The following is a 20826-nucleotide window of genomic DNA, read 5'->3' on the forward strand; positions in this document are numbered from 1 at the left end:
ACTTTAGGTCGTCACTGTAGCAGGCAGATGGCAGCTATAAACTGAACTTTCAGAAATAGCAGTGAAAAAACTGTGAAATAATAAAAATGACAGGCAAATAGCAGGCAAATAGCAGCTGTTAACAAGACAGATCAAAATGACAGTGAAAAAGCTTTGAAATAATGGAATAGCATGCTATTAGCTGGACATTAGTGATTATAACAGAACTGGCTATTAAAAGACAGTAAAACAACAAATATAAAGCAGGCATTTAGCTGAAATAGTGATTTAATAAAAATAGCATAGAATAGCATTGGATTTACCATTTATCAGCAGTTAAAAACAGAATAACAGAGGGAAAGCATACAAATAGATGAATTTAATAAAATTAGTATATAAATAACAAGAATAACATAAATTACAGACAACTAATGCTATTTTGCATTGGGAGTTTTTCCAGATGCCAATCTTGATGTCTTAGAAGATGCTCTCCATGCTGTTCTTGCTGTCATCGATTTATACGCATGCACTCTCTCGAAATCATTTGAGACAGGTCATATTGGCTTAAGATCTCTCTGTGGCCGCGTTCCTGCCTCTGTGCCTCCGTGCATTCAGTACCTTCATGTTATAGGCAATATTGTCATCTTACATATACACACTCTTAATATTGACCGATAGTGATGCATGTCGTGGGCGTAGCTCCAGCCTCCTATTATTTCTCCATTTTTTCCGATTTTCTGCGATTTATTCTACATTTGTACAACCCTCCAAACATTGTCAGTGCACTGGCACCAATTTACAAGTCCTAGCCACGTGCTAACACTTCTGGATTGCATTACTAACGAGCATGCATTAGTGCATCAGATGCGCCTACATTGCTTCTGCCTTGTCGCCACATCATGCTTCCTCAGTAACAGCCATGCTCTGATCTCCATTGGACTTCCTATCTCTGAGTCCAATCAGCAACAGACATCTGATCCTCGTTGGCCTGACAACGTCAGATATCATGACACATCAGCCTCTGTTTCCTCGCAGAGTCACCTAGATACTAGCAAACACCATAGCTACAGTTGCTTAGGTAATGCCTGGTCCATGCACAATCTGAACAGTATATAAGGACTTCCTTTGTCGCTACCTAGCCCCCATCTCAACCTCTTGGTTATTGGGCTAGGTAAGCCTTTGTTTGTATTTAGCATACACTACTAATGAATTACTTAGTTATTGGGCTAGCTGAATAAGTTAGTACAGATGCTGTGAGACCGTGCTCCGCATTGCCTAGTAGTTAGATCCATGCTGTATCTCTCATGTCGTGTCGATGCCAGTCCACGTCAATGCAGCCTGTGCGCTCTCCTGAGCATGTGAGCGTGTGAGCTGCAACTTTTATGAAGAATATTTGAATTTACTTAAATTCAGATTGTACCGGATCGGCGGTGGGAATCTTGAGAACCACATGCCGGCGCCCGGGTCGGAGACGTGACCACTTCCAAAGAAAGTGCTGCATGGGCGCCTAGAGTTTTAGCGGGATTGATGCGTCCGTGTGTATCTTGTCCTCCACCGAGTCCTTTACCGCAGGGACTGCTTACGATATTTCGTCTCATCAACTGATACAGTACAGGATTTACAACTGTCTTGGTACTCTGCGAACATCACGCCACTCGTCGACATCAAGGCCGCTCCGCACGGCGCAGATCCAAGGATCATGATGTGGCCAAAACCATACCGCGCAGTCGAGATTTCCCGGTCACGATTGTGGCCCTCTACTGCTGCTGTGAGTTGTGAATACTGCTATTTGTCTCGGGACGATGGCGAGATACGTTCTTTTCTTCTTGCGCCTACTCATTCTGATGCGATGTCTGACATGATGCCCGCTAGGACCGGCAAAAACGTTGCCCTTGACATTGTCGTTTCTCTCGCTCTCACGAAGCGGGACGCTTTGCTGGTTCTATGTAACACTCCCTGGACCCTTTCCAGATCTTTTATGTCTGCCTTCGCCCCCATGACCTGAATTTCCGAGAAGCACGGTCATGACTCACGAGTGCACGTCTTGTGTCTTTCCTTCCATTCTTGAAAATCTCAAGGGGTATACGTACTGCGATTGCTGGATATCTTCTTGTCCAGTCTCAATTCCCATCTTGTCCCCCACCTCTCCTTGCACAAGTCACATACATGGATAGTAAGGATACTGAGGCGAAAGCGGCTTGTGCATGCTGCTCAGCTGTAAGAGGCAAACACACTTTCCGAGCCGACAAACTGATGGAAGTCTCAGAATGGCAAGAACCCGTCCCAGACGAACGCCTCGAACATATGGCAGACGATGGTCAAGACGGTACGAGAAGTCGATATGCAGAAGGTGGCAGACACCAAGGAGGATATCGACACTCTACTCGTTTTCGTGCGTATCTTGATCGTTGGCAGGTCTATGAGGTTTTCTGAGTGTATGTAACTAGTCTGGTCTTTTCTCGGCCGTAGTCACGACCTTCGTCGTCGCGACATATCCTAGCCTTCAGCCCGATAACAGCGACGAGATCGTCTTCCTCCTGCGCCAATCCGTCGCACAAAATTACACTTTTAATAACGGGGTCCTGCGCCCGATGGTACCTTTTCCTCCCGATCCGCCATTCGAAGCCCCCGTGTGGGCGTTACGCGTCAACGGCCTCTGGTTCGCAAGCCTCATCATCAGCCTTTCCACTGCCTCTTTCGGCATGCTCGTGAAGCAGTGGCTAATCGAATACCTCGCAATGGAGTGGATTTCGCCCCAAGAGCAGCTGCGTGCTCGACAATACCGCCACCCCGGACTCGAGGACTGGAAAGTCTTCGAGATCGCCGCCGTGCTCCCTCTCCTCCTTCATATATCCCTTGGCCTTTTCTTCTTGGGCCTTTGCTTCTACAATTCTGCGGAGAATGAGATCGTTGGCCGGTCAACGTTCCCCCTCGTCGCTGGATGGGCGTTTTTCGCCTTATTGACTATGGTCGCGCCGTTGGTCACGCCTCGATGCCCATACAAGGTCACCCTTCTCAAAGCCGCCCTACGTGTGGGAAGGCGCCATGTTACCTCCCGCCTCTGGGGACCAACGCTCATGGCGAAAGATGGCGTTATTTCCTCAGCGAAATGGATTTGGCGAGCTGTCATCTGTCTGCCGTTCCGCCTCTTCGACGCTTTTGTAGATGGCCTCTGGGCTCTGGTGAAGGCCAGCAGGGACGTATTCGTCCTCCTCGGATTTCTTGTCTTCCTGTTCTACGCGCCGTTCGGACTCCTGAAGCTTTCATACACTTATCTTTTGGGGTTTGCCAACCTCGTCGTCGCAGATCCTGAGACCGACAAGGAGGAAGAAGACGACATAATGCAACAGAAATATAAGACTCGCGAACTGCTACTCTCGGTCGACGAAGTAATCATCAACGACGGTCCGATTCTCGAAACCATGGCAGAAGTGCTCAAACAGACCCACACCCCTCCGCACTTCATCACTGCTTTCGTCCTTGGCTGTATCCAACATCGCATCGGAGCTGCTAACGCGGATCTTTTGGTACCTGACATCAACGGCCTTATCCGAGGACTGTTGGATCTACGTACGCTCTCCGAGAGCGCATGGAATTTGCTGAGCGGACTCATTGGCGAGACGCTGGAACCCCACCTCCCAGAGAAAGCCGGGCCCCTCGATGTAGGCTCAAACTCGCACAATTCCTGGATGACAAACGCAGCCGCGATGCTCGTCGCCAACTCCCAGAGGCCTCTCCCTGAACGCGCCGTTCTGATGCTCTCCAGTCCCACGACCCTCGCTAAGATACTTCAGCTGGTCAGAGTGGTCATCAAAGACTGGCCTCTCCGCGACGTCATTAGCTTGTTGTGGATTGCTTTTGCGGCTCCGAGGAGAGACCACGACAACATGCCTGCTGAAGTAATCAAGTATTGGGACAGCCTTCCTTCACCGGACGGACGTACTCTCAGCGATCTTCAGGAGGCCACAATCCAGATCCTGCTGGAGAACACTTGGCGTGAAGACGATGAGGATTTGGAACGCCATACCGCGGAGGCCACATTGATGCTCATCTTCCTGCTCGATGGCTCTCCGCCGTCCGTGGACTTTAACAGTAGCGAATTACGGATATCACTTAACCCATCATTCTACGATGGCCATCCGATCTCAAACGTCGAGAGTGTGATGGGGTTGCTCCGCACGGAATATTCGGATATCGCGTCACAGCTTCTGGTAGCTGTCGGCAAGTCCTCCAACCTCGTCATGAATGCCTTGAACGTTTATAGGGCCTTCGTCACAAGATCGCTAATCAACCCTCATGGGATCCCGCTCTGGAAGGTTTTCCATGGTATGAAGAACAATGAAGTTCCATTGTCGTCTCTTCAGCCAGTCTTGCTCGACTTGTGGAGATTCCTTCTCAAGTGCGCTCGCTCGGTTGGAGGCGGAGACCGCCATCTCCAGACGCACGACTTCATCAAACTATGCATCATCTTGGCGCAGCCGGGCATACCACGCATCTTTGGCAGAAAGGAGCCAGCAAACGACTGGAATGAACTGGTCCCTGTCCTCGTGCAGACTGCTGACGAGGGCACTCTCATCGAGACCTTCACGTTTGCCGGCATGTCTACGAGGGAAGAGACAATCTCCGCCCTTGCGGATCGCGCTTTGGAGGAACTCGGGCCTAGCGATCTCGACGTCCCAGAGCAACTCAGGGACGTACTCGCTCGGCTGGCGGGCAAGGGACCCAAGCCTCCGCCCAAGCAGGGTGAGCCCTCCGACCAGACTCACCGGAGGGAATCAGGGGGAGGAATATTGGGCATCCGCTTGCCATTTATCCCGAGGCCGAGAAGGCCAGACGATCCGGTGGGCGGTGCGAACCGCCCTCCTTCTCTTGCTTTGGAGGCAGGCTCTATTCAGATAGAGCCGACGGGCCCTACGTTCCGTTCAAATATTCGACATTCTAATGATGTGCCACCAACGCCAGGGCCACTCCCAGAGGTCGTACCAAATCTCGTGCGTGTTGCCTCCGCAGCGCCTTCGCCGGGCATCCGCCCAAGCGTCCGATATTCTCGCGATGCGCCTCCAGTTTCAGGATTCCCTCCAGTAGTCATACCGAACTTTGTGCCTACTGCTTCTCCACCGGCGGAGCCAACCATTCGCTCCAGCATTCGACGTTCTCGCGATGCGCCGCCGACGCCGGGGCCCCCCTCAGTGGTCGTACCAAACATTGCACCTCTCGCCTCTGCGCCACCATCCCCTGCTATTCGCCCAATAGTTGGACGTTCTAATGATGGGCCATCAACGCCAGGGCAGCCCCCAGTGATCATACCGGACACCGTGCCTTCTGCGCCGCCATCGCCGTCCGTACATACCGTCCGTCCCGTCCGCCCCGAGCGACCTCGAGACATAGCTGCATACGCTGTTGAAGCTCCCGCACCCAGAGCGTACCGCCCTTCGTCTCCCGACACACCGAGTGTTGCGTCTGTCGCATCTGCGCCGCCGCCTTCAGACACAGACTTCCTCTCCGAGGTGCGTCGTCGGAGAATGCACCGGGGTAGCGCTGCACATATTATTGAAGCTCCCACACCAAGAGCGTACCATTCCCCGCCTTCCACCGACCATCCAGCATCTCCGAGTCCACGAACGCCTTCGCGGACTAGCAGTGGCAGGCCTGTTGCAGCACCGAGGGTAACTCTCTCGCGCTCCGTAAGCGGCGACGTTGCCCGGCCTTCCGTTATAGACTCCCGCGCTGCCAGTATGCGGGGCAGGTCGCCTCCTCAAGCCGTAGTTGGCAATTTCGGCGATGTGAGTGCATCCGCCTGAGCATCTTTTGGTTGCTAACGCGTGGATTCAAGGCAAATCCCTATGATCAGCCACGAGATGGTGCTGGCGCCGCCGTACCAGCAGCTCCGTATGTGCCTCGGATGGACTCCGGCCATGAGAGCAGACAGCGAAGTCGTTCGGGTAACGTCAATGTCGGCGAGGATACTGAGAATATCCCCCGTCGTACTCCCTCTCATCGCACTCGCAATACTCCGAGACCCCCGTTAGCTCCCCCTCCTTCGAATGACGAACCTCAGCGAACCTGGTGGGAATACGGATGAGTCTATGAACGCTTCTGTCCCGGGGTTCCATAGAGCAGCTCGGAGCAGATTGTTGATATTGTACGATAGGTTTCTGCTGGGATGCATGAGGACGATCCATATGCCGGGAATTCGGGCTCAGCAATCCAATACCACGCCGTATAGGTTGGCCTGCGTGACTTGATTCGTGCAGGACTGTGTTCGCGCTATATGCCAGTATAAGCAGCAAGGATAGTTCTAAACGTGAATGGGCTTCATCTTGGCAAATATTCCAATCCTTCGTCATATACACGAGACGAATTAGTTCCTCTTTTGTGTAAAAAGAGGTCCAAAAATACGGCACGTATTTTTTGTAAAAAGAGCTGAGCAGTTATTCTGGGAAAAAGTGGTGCTATTTGCAGCATGAAAAGGCATGCTATTTTTACAACTTTTTGAGCATAAAAATAGTCCAAATATTCCCTATGTAAATAGGCCATTTAATCTTGTATATATTTTCTTGCAAAAGAGGTAGCTATTTTCAGCTTAAATAGTGATCGCCCGCTCATGCTATGCAGTCATACCATGAGCGGGCGATCACAGCGGGCGATCACTATTTTGTCTGAAAATAGGCACAAGAATAGATACCCTACTTTCCTTGGAAATATTTGAACTCCTCCCACACTCAAAAAAGAGTCAAATAGTACACCTTTTCGTGCTGCAAATAGCACCGCTTCTTCCCGGGAGAAGTGTTCTGCTCTTTTCGTGAAAAATATTGTATATATTTTTGGACCTCTTTTTGCACAAAAGAGGAACTAATTCGTCTCGTGATATAGATCTCGTGCAGTATCTCAGTGAGCCGGTTAGATGCGTACCCTTCCAAATCTGAGTTTGATGCGCCTTCAAGCGCGCCTCTAAGCGCGCCTCTCCTGACTATCCTGGTTTCACCCCTTCTACCAACGATGGCCCTTAACGACCTTACGACTCCTCCGCTGTATTTTTAGATACCTGGCATCATTCTATACCCTGACACTACTGTTTCTACGCAGCATGTCCTTCAACAAATTCATTCTATACGAGAACAAACTCCGGTTCTACATCGTTGTCTCGAATGCCGCAGACTCAAGACATAAAATCATCAAGATTGATCGTACTACGCAGGGAGAGGAGCTCAATGTTGTTGAAGACGATGCGACGTACAGCGGAAAGCAGATGACTGCTATGCTGAAGATGCTTGAGGATGGAAACAGAGCGAACGGTGGTCTCGGTAAGCCAAAGCTATTCTTTGGAGTCGCCGGTGCGAGTTCCATCTACGAATACGATGAGTGCTTCTAATTTAGATAATGTATAGGATTCATCAGGTTTACTGCGGGGTGGTATATGGTGCTCATATCGAGACGATGCCCCGTGGCTCTTCTCGGTGGACACTACATCTACCACACCGAAGAAGTCGACACACTGGCGGTGTCATCGAACCACAAGGTCGATAAACCCGCTGAGGAGCAGAGGCTTATGAATATCTGGAAGCAGGTCGACCTCACCAAGAACTTCTACTTCAGGTGCGCCGAGCATCTCGGTTCTCTGGTGCTGCTTCATGAACAGTGTATCTAGCTACTCATACGATCTGACATCGACTCTGCAACACAACCTCGCTCGTCCGAATGCCCGCCGAATGTTCAACGACCGCTTCGCGTGGAACTACCATATGCTGACCCGTGCATTCCAAGACTCATCCATGTCGGACAGCGACAAGCAGCGAGATGTACACCTTATATCTCAGTGGATAGTCCCGCTTGTTCATGGGCACGTCGACCAAGCCAGTAGGTCGAGAACCGGCGCAACTTATCCACATGGACGCTGACTCCTGTTGCCAGAGCTGACTGTTCTCGGACGCGTAATTTTCGTTACACTCATAGCGCGTCGTTCAAGACATCACGCGGGCGCACGATATCTCAAGCGTGGAGTTAATGACGAGGTATTTTAAGCTCGTAACTCGTCTTGCGGCTGGCTGACATTCTGTCCAGGGCAATGTCGCAAACGAGGTTGAGACGGAACAGATCGTCTCCGAAATGCTAACTACACCTTTCTACTACCCTGCGCCACTGTCGTCTTCGAGTATCGAAGAGAAGAACCCGAGTCGGCCTCCAAGGCGACCTAGCCCAAATTTTACTAGTTTCGTCCAGGTGTGCATCAGTCAAGGGTTAGAAGGCGATGCGACTATAGCTGACCGAGCCAATAGTACCGTGGTAGTATACCGGTTTATTGGACGCAGGAGACAAACGCTATGGTGCCCAAGCCCCCGATAGAAAGTACGCGCTTTCCTCAATCTAAATGCCGCGTCTCATTCCAGCTAGTCAGCGTGATGGACCCGTTCTACACTGCGGCATCGAAGCATTTCGACGACTTATTTGCGCGGTACGGCGCGCCGATCACGATACTGAATTTGATAAAGAAGCGAGAGCCGCAGCCGCGGGAAAGCAAGCTACTGCAAGAGTATACCAACTGCGTTAATTACCTGAATCAGTTCCTGCCTCCGGGGAAGAAGATGTTGTACCGTGCATGGGATATGAGCTACGCATATAAGCAGAAGACGCTGGATGTCATTGGGTATCTCGAGGTGCGTCGCAGGCATGCTTGACTTCTGTTCATACTCATGTCTGCTGCGTAGGATATCGCAGAAGAGAGCATCATGATGACGGGCTTCTTTCACTCAGGCCCCGAACCTTACAGCCACTTCCTACGGAACGAAATTGAATATGAGTGCGTCATATTACCCTTCGCTCATGGACGGTCTCCTGAACTCACCATCTTTTAATCGACAGGACAACAGGTATAGAAATCCCCTGGCGCAGCCGCATCTCCCTGCAGAATGGCATCTGTCGCACAAACTGTGTGGACTGCCTTGACCGCACGAACGCTGCGCAATTTGTGTTCGGAAAGCGCGCGCTAGGGCATCAGCTCTACGCGTTAGGTGTCGTCGACTCGCCCAACCTGGCTTTCGACAGCGACGCAGTGAACATGCTTACAGAGATGTACCACGACCATGGTGACAGTATGTATATACTTCGCTAGATTGAGAATGCTGTTGATGGTGGGACGATACCATGTAGCGCTGGCGATGCAGTATACAGGCAGTGCGCTTGTCAATCGCGTCGAAACCTACCGCAGAATGCCGCACTGGAACAGTCACTCGCGCGACATCATCGAGAATTTCCGGCGGTTCTATACCAACTCGCTACTCGACGCGGACAAGCAGGCAGCCATCAACCTATTCCTCGGCATTCGGAGCGACCGGCCCATTACGCAGTACGTCCAACGTGGGTCGTACCGCGCCTGGTTCAAGAAAGAGCATCTTGAACCTGCGTACGACATCGACGAATGTGAGAGGGGCATCCAACAGTTTGTACAGGAGCGGGGCGACTTCTGGGTCGAGTACTATCGCCCGCTGCTGTTTACCAGCCTGGGGAAGCACTTCGTGTATCTGATGAATAGTACACTGAAACTGCCTGGGTGGGTCCTGAAATCTTGTATCACTGTTTCACACTAACGCAGAGAACATACCTATAGGAATAGTACACATGACATCGAGCAGCACAGGAACCCAAGCCCGTTCATGCCCAGACACATCACTGTGCACCATCCACCGCGGTAGGCATCAATTGGACGGAAGTAAAGATTAAACTAATCAGCTTTGCAGCCTCATGGATGGCGTGCGTCGCTGGATGTCCTCAGGCTCGCCAACAAACCGAAAGACCACACATGTCGAAGCGTGGCATGTCCCACCATCCAAGGCGTCTAAGACGGAGCTCAGACCTGACAAGAATTCGACTGAGTACATTGCCGCCGCGCTCCTCGATCCGAACGTTCCGCCCGAGGAAGAGGCGGAATACGAATCGTACGTCACTCAGTGTCAGGAGCTCTCGCGTGCGCCGCAGGAGTACGCTGCGCGTAAGGACCAACGGATATACGACGGCGCAGTTTCGCTAGCGAGCTGTGGCACCGATGCTGCCAGTGTGAGAGATAAGGACGTCGACCTATACACAGGATATGTGGAGAAAGGCCGGCCGTTCACCTCGGATTTCGTGAGTGAGAAGGAGCAGCTTCCCGTTCAATTTGACTACGAGAAGTGGCTAAGTGGTATCTCGTAAGCATAGCTGTTTGCATTTCGCAAAGTGCAAACTTGTGCATGGACTACACACCCCTGTATTAAGTTTCATTCGGGAGGAACATGGTTACAGTGCCTATGCGATGTCAGATGGGCGTGCTAAGTGAGGCTCTGCAATCGACAGCGCTATCCTCGGAGAGGCATGGTCTCGTCCATATAAGCTCGATATGGTCTGTGTGGTTTTCAATATTTCTCAGATTTCGTGAACGTCAACTTTTGTACCATGAGCAGATGGAGGGGACAAGGCAACAGCGGGGACACGTTGGCTGCATAGTCTGCTGGGTGGTATGGTTTTCATTATAGACATACCTGGCACTGGATCCAAGTGTTATAACGCATTGTGATAAGCAGTTCACGGAACTTATCTACCAGAATCTACCGTGTTACTGTAGGGAGTGTCCCTAGGCAGATCTTATCTAATCATTCAATGATAGTTGATCGTGTACCGTGCTGCGCGCTTAGCTGCCGTCGGCGTGTGCACCACAGCAGAGAATGGCCAAGTGCGTGCGTGTAGACCGCGAAGAAGACGGCAAAGATGAGTGCGACCACCAAGATCTGGATGGGAACCGTCTCGCATCCCCAGCTTTTATCCAACGGCGCATGGGCCCAGCCAGCGATCCGAGTTTGGGCGCGACCGCCTTCCGTATGGCCGAGCTGTCCTTGCGGGCCTCTGTTTCATTCGGAACGCCCCTTGAGACACTCACGCATCGAGTGTCCTTAAGAGTGCAGTCCATGTTATTCGTTAGCCCGTTGGAAAGATGTCTGCTGCAACGTCTCAAGACCTCCCCACAGCGGGGTATGAGATGTCTACAACTAACAACGACGGCTCTGGTCCCAAACCCGAGCCAAAGAATGCTTCGGTCTGGCTCTCCATGTTCGCCCTCATGATTGCCACGTTCTTGGCGGCCATGGACACGGTACGTGGAATGTGTATGCTATTCCTCGAAAGGATTTGCTCTAACTGCGACACACTTTGCCTACTCAGAGCGCGGTCTCGACCGCCTTGCCCACGATAGTGAACCACTTCAACGGCAAGGAGTTCGTCTGGGTCGGTCCCGCGTACACGCTTTCCGGCACCGCATTCTTACCCATGTCTGTCCACCTCGCCAATATCTTCGGACGACGCCCCATCCTCCTGGTGTCGTTTCCGCTCTTTGCCCTCGGTAGCGCTCTCTGTGGCGGAGCTCAAAGCATGTCGATGCTCATCGGAGGACAAAGTAGGTTTGCTGCATATAACAGTCTACGGCGGCGTTATACTCACCAAGTTCACCTATGGCGGTGCAGGGAATTGGCTCTGGCAGAATCCTGTCTCTGACGGAGATCATTCTGTCCGATCTCGTTCCTATGCGAGAGTGAGGGGCGTACCAGGGCATGATTGGACTGGTGTGGTCTACTGCTTCAGTCATCGGCCCTCTGGTCCTAAGTACGAGTATATCAGGAACGTTGACGAATTGCTCACGGAGAGATCAGGGCGGCACGTTTGCGCAGAGACGCGACTGGACTTGGCGTGGGCTATTTTGTACGTCTGGACGCCGCCGTTAGTCTTGGATGAGTTCACATACTCTCTGCGGACCTCAACCTTCCACTGACGGGCATCTCAATGGTCTTGTGTCCTTTCTCCCTCAAGCTCAAAGTGCCACACTCCACATTCAGGGAGAAGGTCAAGAGGATAGACTGGATGTATGCACATCTTCTCATCAGTATCGCTATCGATTAATCAATTTTATCATCCAGCGGGAATGTATTGATCATAGGTGGCAGCACATCGGCACTTCTGGGCTTGACATGGGGAGGTGTGCGTTTCCCATGGAGCTCCGCTGAGGTATTAGTTCCATTAATCCTCGGATTGGCTGCTATCTTGGCTTTCATGGTCTACGAGGCCTTGATACCCACAGAGCCCACTATTCCATGGCGCGTACTCAATAACCGTACGACCATCATCGGGTAAGTTGCGACTCACACTGTTCGATTCATCTCGGTATACTTAGTTTCTTTCCAAGATACAATGAGACTAGTCTGGAGATCTGCTGTGTAAAGTCACTTTTGTTCCCAATTAGCTACATGATTCGCGTGCAGTTTAATTGAATACCTCCAAATACATGCAAATTCTCCGTACAGCAGCGAAGCTAGAAAGTATAAGCCCGCATCCTGCGGCACGAAAGAGATGGGTGAGTATGGGTATGCTATGACACTTGCCTGCGTGACGCACCCTACTAGCTTCTCGGTGACAATGACCCCATCCTCGACAAGGAGAAATGACATCTTACCCTCTAAGCTAACATCAGTCCACGTCTAGAGATACAGTGCTCCTGTGCACATCGGCTCTGCCCAGACGTCCCCGTTCGACTGATCGAAAAGTCCCAAGATGCGATGTACACTAGGCTTCATTGTCTCGTCATCTTCGTCGGAGTCGTCGACCTCCATGTCCCGGAAGATCGCTGCGGATTCGCCGAAATGGCTGATTTGGATGACATCAACGAAGTGGCCTTCGGAAAGCGGGCCTCCTGTACTGCACCAGACCGCCCAGCTCGTGGCGTATCGGGCACCGTGCACAACTCTTTCGAAGCGATTGTTCGACACATTGACGAGTCGGCACTCGTGCGCATAGGCCTGCCACGGTAGCTGGGACACTGAGAGAGCGGACGCGCGATGTATCTGGATCTGTGCAAGCTGGCGGAGAATGACTCGGCCCGGGATGAGAAGGTCGTACTCCAAGTCGTTACCGTGGCTGTCTACAGCGCAGATGCACACACACACGACGGGTGGTCCCGCGGCGCGGAAGGCTGAGCCTTCGATCTGTGCCGGTAGGGCAAAAGGACTGTTGGGCTGACAGTCGACCGTGACGGAGATGTCTGACGAGACTGTCGAGGCCAGCGGCGGCAAATTTAGGACAAGCGATGCATGGTGGTGCATGGCGTCTGGAAAGAGTAGCCGCTCGGCGGTGGGGACACCATAGCAGTCGAAGACTGCCAAAACGCGTACATGGCTTTCTCTGCCAGTTGACACGAGAACATGTCGAGAGTCGAGCAGCGCGAAGTCCAACGGACTGACCTGTGCTAGGGCGTTCGTCGTGTCCAAGGTAATGTCCATTCCTAGGTGCTGCGCAGGGTAACAATTAAGATATGCTGGCAAGGGACCCAACGAGACGATAGTGCGCACTAGAAGCAATAGACCCTGTCTCCAATCAAAAACCCAAAGCTCACAGAATATGCCTCCCTTAAACGAGTAGTGGGGCGCAATGATGTCTCCGCAAACCTGCAGCTTGAAGTTCCCTTCAACCCTCTCCGTTGGAAGAGTAACGCGAATGGTGGCGTGTTTTGTAGCGGGATATGGCTCACCGGTCGCACATTTTAGTAAGTGCAGGATAACCGCGTTATTTTCACTGGGGCTAATCATGACACATGAGCCACCAGAGGATCGTTGTTGTTCCGAAACCACGTGGCCACACCTTTCAAGAAGAGCTAGCAGATCTTGATACCAGTCGAAGGTGAATGTAAAAAAAATCAGGGAGACCATCCAATGTCCAACTTTTCGGTCTGACACCTCTTAGCTTCGCCTCCAAGGCGTAGAACTCGATGGTAGTGTGTGGTTTGGACACAGAACTTCGTTGCGCAAAGACAGGTCCGGAGACACAGGGACGTAATCTAGGTCCGGGTAAGCTGCATTCCCCGTGCCAGGTCGGCCTCTTCCATGTTTGGCGCCAGGCCGCCAGCCTTTCCATTATGTCTTTGATAGAGTACTGCGACCTTGATGAATCATCTACTGCCCCTGTCAGGGAGCACTCAACCTTGTATTGAAGCTCTGGAGAGCTTCGGACAAGCTCGCAAAAGCTTGAGGACACCTTGTTCGAAATGGTGCGGCAGATGAGGTCAAAGCATGCGTTGAATACGAAGCATGCGTACTCGTTGAAAGCGAACCACGTCGAGCGTAGAAAGGTTGTGAAGGATTTCTATGCACACTTCCAGAGGTAAATCTTGGAAACAGGCCATACTGCAACTGTTAGCGAAGATAGAATTTGTGCTGGTGAGAGGAAAGTCGGGCCTGAGGTGATGTTGATCCCAGGACCTGCAGCGTGGGAAACCGCCGGGGGCCGTATACAGTTAAAAATATTTTCCACATGATTTTCTGCGGGTCTATTTCGCGTACATACTGCATCTACCTGGATCAAGCCAGCGAGCATAACTTCGATCTCATGTCTGAACAAATTCCCTGTCGGTATTGCACCACCACATTGGAACGTCACCCATGTCTCAATTAGTCAAAGTACTGCACGAACGTACTCAGGCTACGTGCCATGTCAGTTATGGCCATGCAACGTTAGCGTCTCTCGTCCGTGCTGCCGTCTGATATCGTTCCGATGTTGGACGTATTCCAGTGCGTCGAGCTGGCACGGTATCAGCAGTGTTGAGTGTGGTACCATATCTGTCTACAGGGCTTTCCTTACTGGCTATGACACACCCTATTCTTCGACGCATACCATGTATCTACTGCGTAGCCCGGTGTACTCATGTAAATCTTCTGGAGATGGTTATGACGGAGGCTATCAAACGGATGACTGCGGAAAGGGGACAATTCTTGATGAAGGCACAGTGGACCACCCAGCGCCCACTAGGGCACATTGCACGTGCAGCCTGCAAACGTCAAGCTTCCAGGACGGTGACGAGATGATATTAATGCGAGACATGCAGCAAAGGGGCCAAGCATGGTGTTCAATCGTCCATATTCCCCAGAATGGGTTCAACATAATCACCTGCCGATAAAGCACGCACGACAAGTTCGAAAGATAACTGCCCTCCCACACGCCCAGACCACATCGCAAATTCATTACTAGCTGCGACGCGCTTGCCTTTCACCCAAGCCTCAGGCCTCAGATACAGGGAACCATGGGGAGCGTGGTGTCCAGAGCAAAGTTGATCATAGGGGCAGCCTACATGATCAACCAGTTCCTTGACCAATTATCCAGACGCATCAAGGAGTCGCCTGGATTGCCTGTAATGAACCCTAGTTTACCCTTCTGGACGATACCAAAGTCCCCGATATCGTCGATTCAACAGCCGTTACCCGACTATGTCGATACTGTGGTCATTGGGTCCGGTATTACCGGTGCCTCGTTCGTGTACAATGCACTCTCCAGGGACGATTCAATACGGGTGCTGATGCTCGAGGCGCGCGACGTTTGTTCTGGTGCAACTGGGAGGTGCGTGCACAATCCGTGTTTTCACTTCAGCAGTCTGGATAGATAGGTTAGGAATGGCGGTCACATCAATCCTCCGCTGTGGAATGACTGGAATTACCTCAAAGCGCAGTATGGAGAGAAGGATGCGCGAATACTTAATAGCTTCCGACTGGCCCACGTCCGAGAGCTGCAAGCTATTGCCTCTCAGGAAGACATCTTGAAAGAATCGCAGGTCCGGGTGACAGAGCACTTGGAAGTGTTCTTTACGCAGGACGACTTCACGGAGGAGTGTGAAGCTTTGGAAGAATGGAAAGGGGACGTACCCGAGGTGGCGCAAGAGTACATCGCATATGCTGACACAGAGGCACAAGAAGTACGTTCCCTTCTCTCAGACACTTTGAAGACTCTCTCATTTTTAAGCAGAAGTTTAGTCTTTCTATCAGAGTAGCAGGATGCATTTCGGGCCCGGGCGGTGCCATACACCCTTATCGCTTCGTCACATGCCTCCTGGTCAAGCTCCTGGATCGGCACTCTGAGAGGATAGTCGACTCACTACAGACTACCCTTCTCCTCAGTCTGATACTAGAGCAGGTTCTTTATCACGGCCCACACGCCCTGCACAGACATCAAAGCCCCCACCGCCTCTATCCCGTACTACACTGTCTGCACGCCGCGCGGCAACGTACTGACGGCGCACGTCGTGCACGCAACGAACAGCTGGGTCTCACATCTCGTCGCACCAATGCGCGAGAAGGTCGTGCCCATCTGTGCGACGATGAGCGTGCAGCGGCCGGGGATGGCGCTCGGGCGCGCGACGCTGGACGGGCAGCGCTCGTACGTGTTCCACCCGGGCGGACTCGGCTACGACTACCTCACGCAGCTCCCCGTGGGCGAGCATGAGCTCATGTTCGGCGGCGGCTGGGCGTCCGCGTTCGACATCGCGCTCGCGGCCCTCGGCGCGAGCGACGACAGCACGTTTAGCGTTGCCGTCGCGAGCCACCTCGCCGGCGCGCTCCCCCTCTACTTCGGTGAGCGCACGTGGGGCCGTGAGAAGGAGCCCGAGAAGGCAGAGGACGATGGCGGCGTGCAGTGGGGCGAGGGGCGCACGAAGGCGGAGTGGGGCGGCATCTTGGGCATCTCGGCCGATGGGCTACCCTGGGTCGGACGCCTACCGCAGAAGGTTTCTGGTAGGTCTGAGCCGCCCGCGTCATCCACCCCACGCACGGCGGCGAGAGAGGCCGGCCTGTGCAGTGAATTGACGGCGGCGCCCGGCGAATGGATATCGGCGGGATACACCGGCGAGGGTATGACCCACGCCTGGTTGAGCGGCAAGGCCCTCGCCAGCATGGTCTTGAACCGGGAAGACGAGCTACGAGAATGGTTTCCGGAGATGTTACGCATGACGGAGAAGCGATGGAAGCAGGCAACCTTGGGGGACTTTCTCGTCAAGCGGCTCAGCTCGGGTTGATTGTACGTCTCGTCGTATTTGCGCCATCTGTACTCAATATGCACGTCCTTCGCCGTTGACTTCGCAGAGAATGAAATGAAATTGTATGACAAACACTGGCTGGAGAGCTCGAGCATGAATAGACATGATAGTTAGCTTAGAGAGAGGAGAGGGGGCAGCTTCCACAAAGTCCGTCCCGAAGATCGGCGAAAGAATGCAAGGGAGTGAAGGATGGGCGAAGAAACACGGCACCAGTACCACGACAAGATGAAACATGAGAGACCATGCATCATAATATTACATATTGAGGGATTGGCTGGGATGAGTGAGGGGTATATAGGTTGAAATGAGATCGTGGATATCTGATCCAAACGTGCGCGTGGGATGAACATGTGGATGTAGCGATAACCGGGAGTAGACGGCGGGCAAGAAATGAACGGGGTCTTGAACGATGATTCCGACAATCATGAACACGCCGACAGTTATGAGCGCGAAAGCCGGTCACAATTTGGGAAACTCTAAACTCTATACGAAGAATTGTGTGCTGCAAAATTCATAATCAGTGGGAGAATGCCACCACAGAAGACGTATGACGACGTACTGCACACGACTGGCGGCGTGCACCTCCATTTCTTCCATCTTGTAAGAGTTCAACTCTTCCTTGATGCGTTGTGCGAGGGCGGGTGTCAATCGACTCCATGTCGCGGGCTCACTGCGTCTATCATAGACTGAAGAAGGGAACGTGTCATATACCGAGAGGTTGGACGCAAACGCCAGCCGTTTGGCAGGAGCTGTTGCGGAACGGTGAGTCAATGTTGGAGCGTTGGACTGGAACATCGTCGAAAGGGCCGGGGCGGACGAGTTGGGGTGACTGAACAGCGTCTTCTCGGGTGTTGATGACCGTGGGGCGGAGTTATCGCCCTTAGGCATGTCCTTCTCGAACGGCAGCGGAGGAATGAAAGACGGCCCACTTGATGGCCCACTCGACAGATGGTGCTTATGCAGACCATCGATATGGTCGGGGTCGGGGGATGGGATGCGGGCCAATGGCCCAAGGTCGGGGTTAAGGTGAGGGGGAGAGTCGTATGAGTTCGAACGAACACGGCCGAACGGCGGGTGCGTAGCGACGTGAGTCTCCTGGTCATAATCACGACCATCTTCTCAAGCCAAGATGAGCTGAAAGTCGCATGTATCACATCGAAAACGACTCACTCTTCAGGATGCTTTTGGCCGGTCTTCGTGACCGCTCCGCACTGCGGCGCACACCAAGTGCCCACGGCTCCATGTCATCGTTGTCTTCTAGCCGTGCATCTTCTAGTCCTTGGCGGATAGTAGCTTCTTCGTCCTGCAGTCCCTCCCAGTCGTCGTCATCCTCCTCCCACCCCTCGTGGTTGTACGGCGGATGGTCATACTGCCCATCATCGCTGTCCGTGTCGTCATCCTCGACGAGCACCCGCGTTCCATCATCGCTCACCCCTGTCAGCACCTTTGATGGCGCCGTCTCCCCATTTCGGCTGGTGGTGTTCTTTTCCCAGGTCGTAGGAACATGCGGATTCGATGAGCTCTGCGCCTGCGTGGCCGCAGCCAACGCTTTGGCTTTGGCTTCGGCCTCCGCCTTAGCCTTGGCTGCCGCCTCTGCGTTGGTTTTTAGCGTGTGCTGTCGTGCGAGTCGCGCAGCAGGACTGAGCCCGGACAGGTCAGCGCTCCACTCTCCCACATCTAGTTCCGCCGTGGCATGCGAGACAGCGGGCTCCGACGCGTTGCTCTTGCTGTCTTTGCTCTTCTTGCTCTTCTTCCCGACATCTTCGCCGTCCTTCTCCTTCTTGTCCTTCTCCTTGAACAACGAAGTAATGCCTGCAAGCGAGTTACGACGTGTTAGCTTGCCGATGTTGCCCAGCTTGCGGATAACCATCGACGCTGACGACATCGTAGACGAGAGGGAGATGTTGTCTGTTGAGCGATTCAATCGAGAGTTGAATAGCGAGCGCGACTTCTTTTTCTGCACGGTTGCCGTGGAGTCGTCGTCGCCTGCGACGGTACTGGCCCCATCCCCTGCACTCGTTTTCCCGTTCTTCGCATGTTTGTGGGCCTCGTCTTCGTCCTCTTCTCGCAGCGTTGACCCGGCGTTGAGCGACAGAGCACGCCGTAGACGACCCTTCAGACCACCACTACGCACGCCAGGCGCCGGCTCAGCCATCATCGCAGCGAGATCGCTGTCATCGCGCGACATGCGCTTCTCGGCGGCAGTGTAGTTTCCTTGAGACAGTGGGGAAGGTTTCCGCAGTTGCGCCGACGTTGTAGCAGACGACGAAGCCGCGGGCGGCCGTGACGTACCGGTGGAGGAGTTGGAGGAGGAAGATGTCGTGCGCTGGTGTGGTCTGGGTTGCGGCGCCGATCCAGAGCTGGATGGATTCCCGCTGGGGCTGCGACCGTTGGGAACAGGTGATCGACCATTGGTGCTCGGCGATGCAGAAGATCCCTGGATACTGTTGGTGCGCTGGCGGGTGCCGCCGGAGTTAGAACCTGTTGAATTGACAGAGGTTGATGACCCAGCGGCATCCGCCCGGATATACGGTGGTTGGAAGGGACCAGGCCCACGCCAGTCGGCACCAGGAGAGGGCTGAGGAGCATCTCGATGTCGCGAGTCCTGGCGATCTGGACGACGATAAGGGTGGAAACCGTTGTATTGGTTCTGGTGACCGCCGTGATCACTTTGGCCGGACGAGTAACTGTTGGGCAACTGCGAGGGATGGGCGGGAGGGGTGCCGCTTGGGAATGGGCTGTAGCCCGTCATTGGGGACGGTACGAAGTAGTCGCCTGCACTAGCGCTTCCGGTACGGCTTCGCTGGCCAGGATGTGGAGGAGGAACGTGGGACATTTGATGTGCTTGGTGGTGTGCATTCTGCACCATTTGTTGATAAGCCCACTGGGCGGCGAGCTGCGCATTAGCTGGATCGTAGTACGGATTCTGAAAGTGCATCTGTCCCTGTGCAGGATGGCCATGGAGTTGGTAGGGCTGTTGATGGTGATTTTGGTAGAAAGAGGGGTAATATTGCTGGTGCGGGTGTGGTGCCGTCCATCCTGCCTGTTGCTGCTGCACGGGATAAGGGTACGGTTGCTGGGAGACCGGTGAGGAAGTCGCAGAGTGATCGTTGGCGGGCGAGGACCGCTGACGAGGAACAGCAGTGTTAATAGCGTTGGAAGGCGCGTCCATTTGCAGATCTCGAGGTGGGTGCCAGTCTTGGGGAGCGAGAACGGCCATGGACAGAAAACGGTGCAAACGGAGTAGGTGGTCAGTTCAAAACGCTCGGACCAGGTCTGGCGGCGTCCCCCTCGCTGTTATGGCCAGAGCAAAAACGAGTAAAGAGTCAGACTCGCTTCCAACAAGCGAGTGCAGGAGACGCACTAAAGACCGGGGAACCTTTTGAAGAGACTAAAAGAGAGAAGACGAAGCAAAGCAAAATGTTGGGACGGGGGCTGGGGACTGCGTCGACGATGAGGATTAGCAGATGGTCGACGACAGCGACAGCGACGAGGAAGATTGAAACGGCGGCAGGAACGACTCAACCCCAAGCGTGACAGCGCCCTAACTACCGATTTCGATATTTATTTATTTTCCCCATCACAAGCTATCAGAAGTTATTCGGAAATACGGATACTCGTCCACTTCGGGGACCATCTCCGCACCTTGCGGGACGGAGGCAGTGTCCTCGAGGCCATCCTGAGCACCAACGCTTGCATACGCTGCACCACGGACACACCACGAATTGTTATCGAGGTGAGCGTGGACTTTTCGACGCCCTGCTCGCTCTTCATGTCTCGTTCGGAGAAATCCAGGTCTCGGAGTCTCGGACACGGCACGCTCAACCTTGTTTGTTGCCATGACATGCCCTGGGAGGCGAAAACAATGACTACAGCTCCTTAAGGACAAACCGACGGTCGACGGTCCCAACGTCCAGCTGCTGTCCTTCGTTTGTGTTTTTCCATTTGCTGCAGGCGTTACATGAATACTTAATCTCCCC

At 53.1% G+C, this 20826-nt stretch overlaps 6 protein-coding genes across 6 annotated transcripts; 5 read left to right on the plus strand and 1 right to left on the minus strand.

Annotated features, from left to right (window-relative positions):
• Positions 1–2284: 2284 nt before the first annotated feature.
• On the plus strand, positions 2285–3029 carry PHACADRAFT_68826 (uncharacterized protein; the record flags this gene model as incomplete). Its single annotated transcript, XM_007389925.1, has 2 exons — positions 2285–2371; positions 2427–3029. Coding segments are annotated over 2 exons (690 nt in total), but the record flags the coding sequence as incomplete, so codon positions are not given.
• Positions 3030–3056: 27 nt separating this feature from the next.
• On the plus strand, positions 3057–6061 carry PHACADRAFT_23832 (uncharacterized protein; the record flags this gene model as incomplete). The annotated part of the gene is made up of 2 exons (XM_007389508.1): positions 3057–5762; positions 5813–6061. 2 exons carry the CDS (start codon positions 3057–3059, stop codon positions 6059–6061), a joined length of 2955 nt encoding a protein of 984 aa, XP_007389570.1.
• A 929-nt stretch (positions 6062–6990) lies between these two features.
• PHACADRAFT_246531 (uncharacterized protein) lies at positions 6991–10259 on the plus strand. The gene is made up of 12 exons (XM_007389926.1): positions 6991–7313; positions 7368–7575; positions 7628–7836; positions 7891–7991; positions 8041–8199; positions 8256–8325; positions 8371–8633; positions 8685–8776; positions 8839–9068; positions 9127–9526; positions 9584–9664; positions 9714–10259. Exons 1-12 carry the CDS (start codon positions 7067–7069, stop codon positions 10162–10164), a joined length of 2511 nt encoding a protein of 836 aa, XP_007389988.1. The 5' UTR covers positions 6991–7066; the 3' UTR covers positions 10165–10259.
• A 680-nt stretch (positions 10260–10939) lies between these two features.
• On the plus strand, positions 10940–11858 carry PHACADRAFT_179780 (uncharacterized protein; the record flags this gene model as incomplete). Its single annotated transcript, XM_007389927.1, has 4 exons — positions 10940–11098; positions 11167–11398; positions 11421–11700; positions 11724–11858. The coding sequence occupies 4 exons, from the start codon at positions 10940–10942 to the stop codon at positions 11731–11733; spliced, it is 681 nt and encodes a 226-aa protein (XP_007389989.1). The 3' UTR covers positions 11734–11858.
• A 3198-nt stretch (positions 11859–15056) lies between these two features.
• On the plus strand, positions 15057–16920 carry PHACADRAFT_246535 (uncharacterized protein). Its single transcript, XM_007389928.1, has 4 exons — positions 15057–15378; positions 15430–15730; positions 15781–15896; positions 15949–16920. Exons 1-4 carry the CDS (start codon positions 15113–15115, stop codon positions 16823–16825), a joined length of 1560 nt encoding a protein of 519 aa, XP_007389990.1. The 5' UTR covers positions 15057–15112; the 3' UTR covers positions 16826–16920.
• A 6-nt stretch (positions 16921–16926) lies between these two features.
• Positions 16927–20351, minus strand: PHACADRAFT_246540 (uncharacterized protein). The gene is made up of 3 exons (XM_007389929.1): positions 18017–20351; positions 17406–17961; positions 16927–17348 (listed from the first exon to the last, which is right to left on the minus strand). Exons 1-3 carry the CDS (start codon positions 20064–20066, stop codon positions 17330–17332), a joined length of 2625 nt encoding a protein of 874 aa, XP_007389991.1. The 5' UTR covers positions 20067–20351; the 3' UTR covers positions 16927–17329.
• Between the last annotated feature and the right edge of the window lie 475 nt (positions 20352–20826).

The sequence above is a fragment of the Phanerochaete carnosa genome (genome assembly GCF_000300595.1).
Source record: "Phanerochaete carnosa HHB-10118-sp unplaced genomic scaffold PHACAscaffold_1, whole genome shotgun sequence".
Taxonomy (NCBI): Eukaryota; Fungi; Basidiomycota; class Agaricomycetes; order Polyporales; family Phanerochaetaceae; genus Phanerochaete; species Phanerochaete carnosa.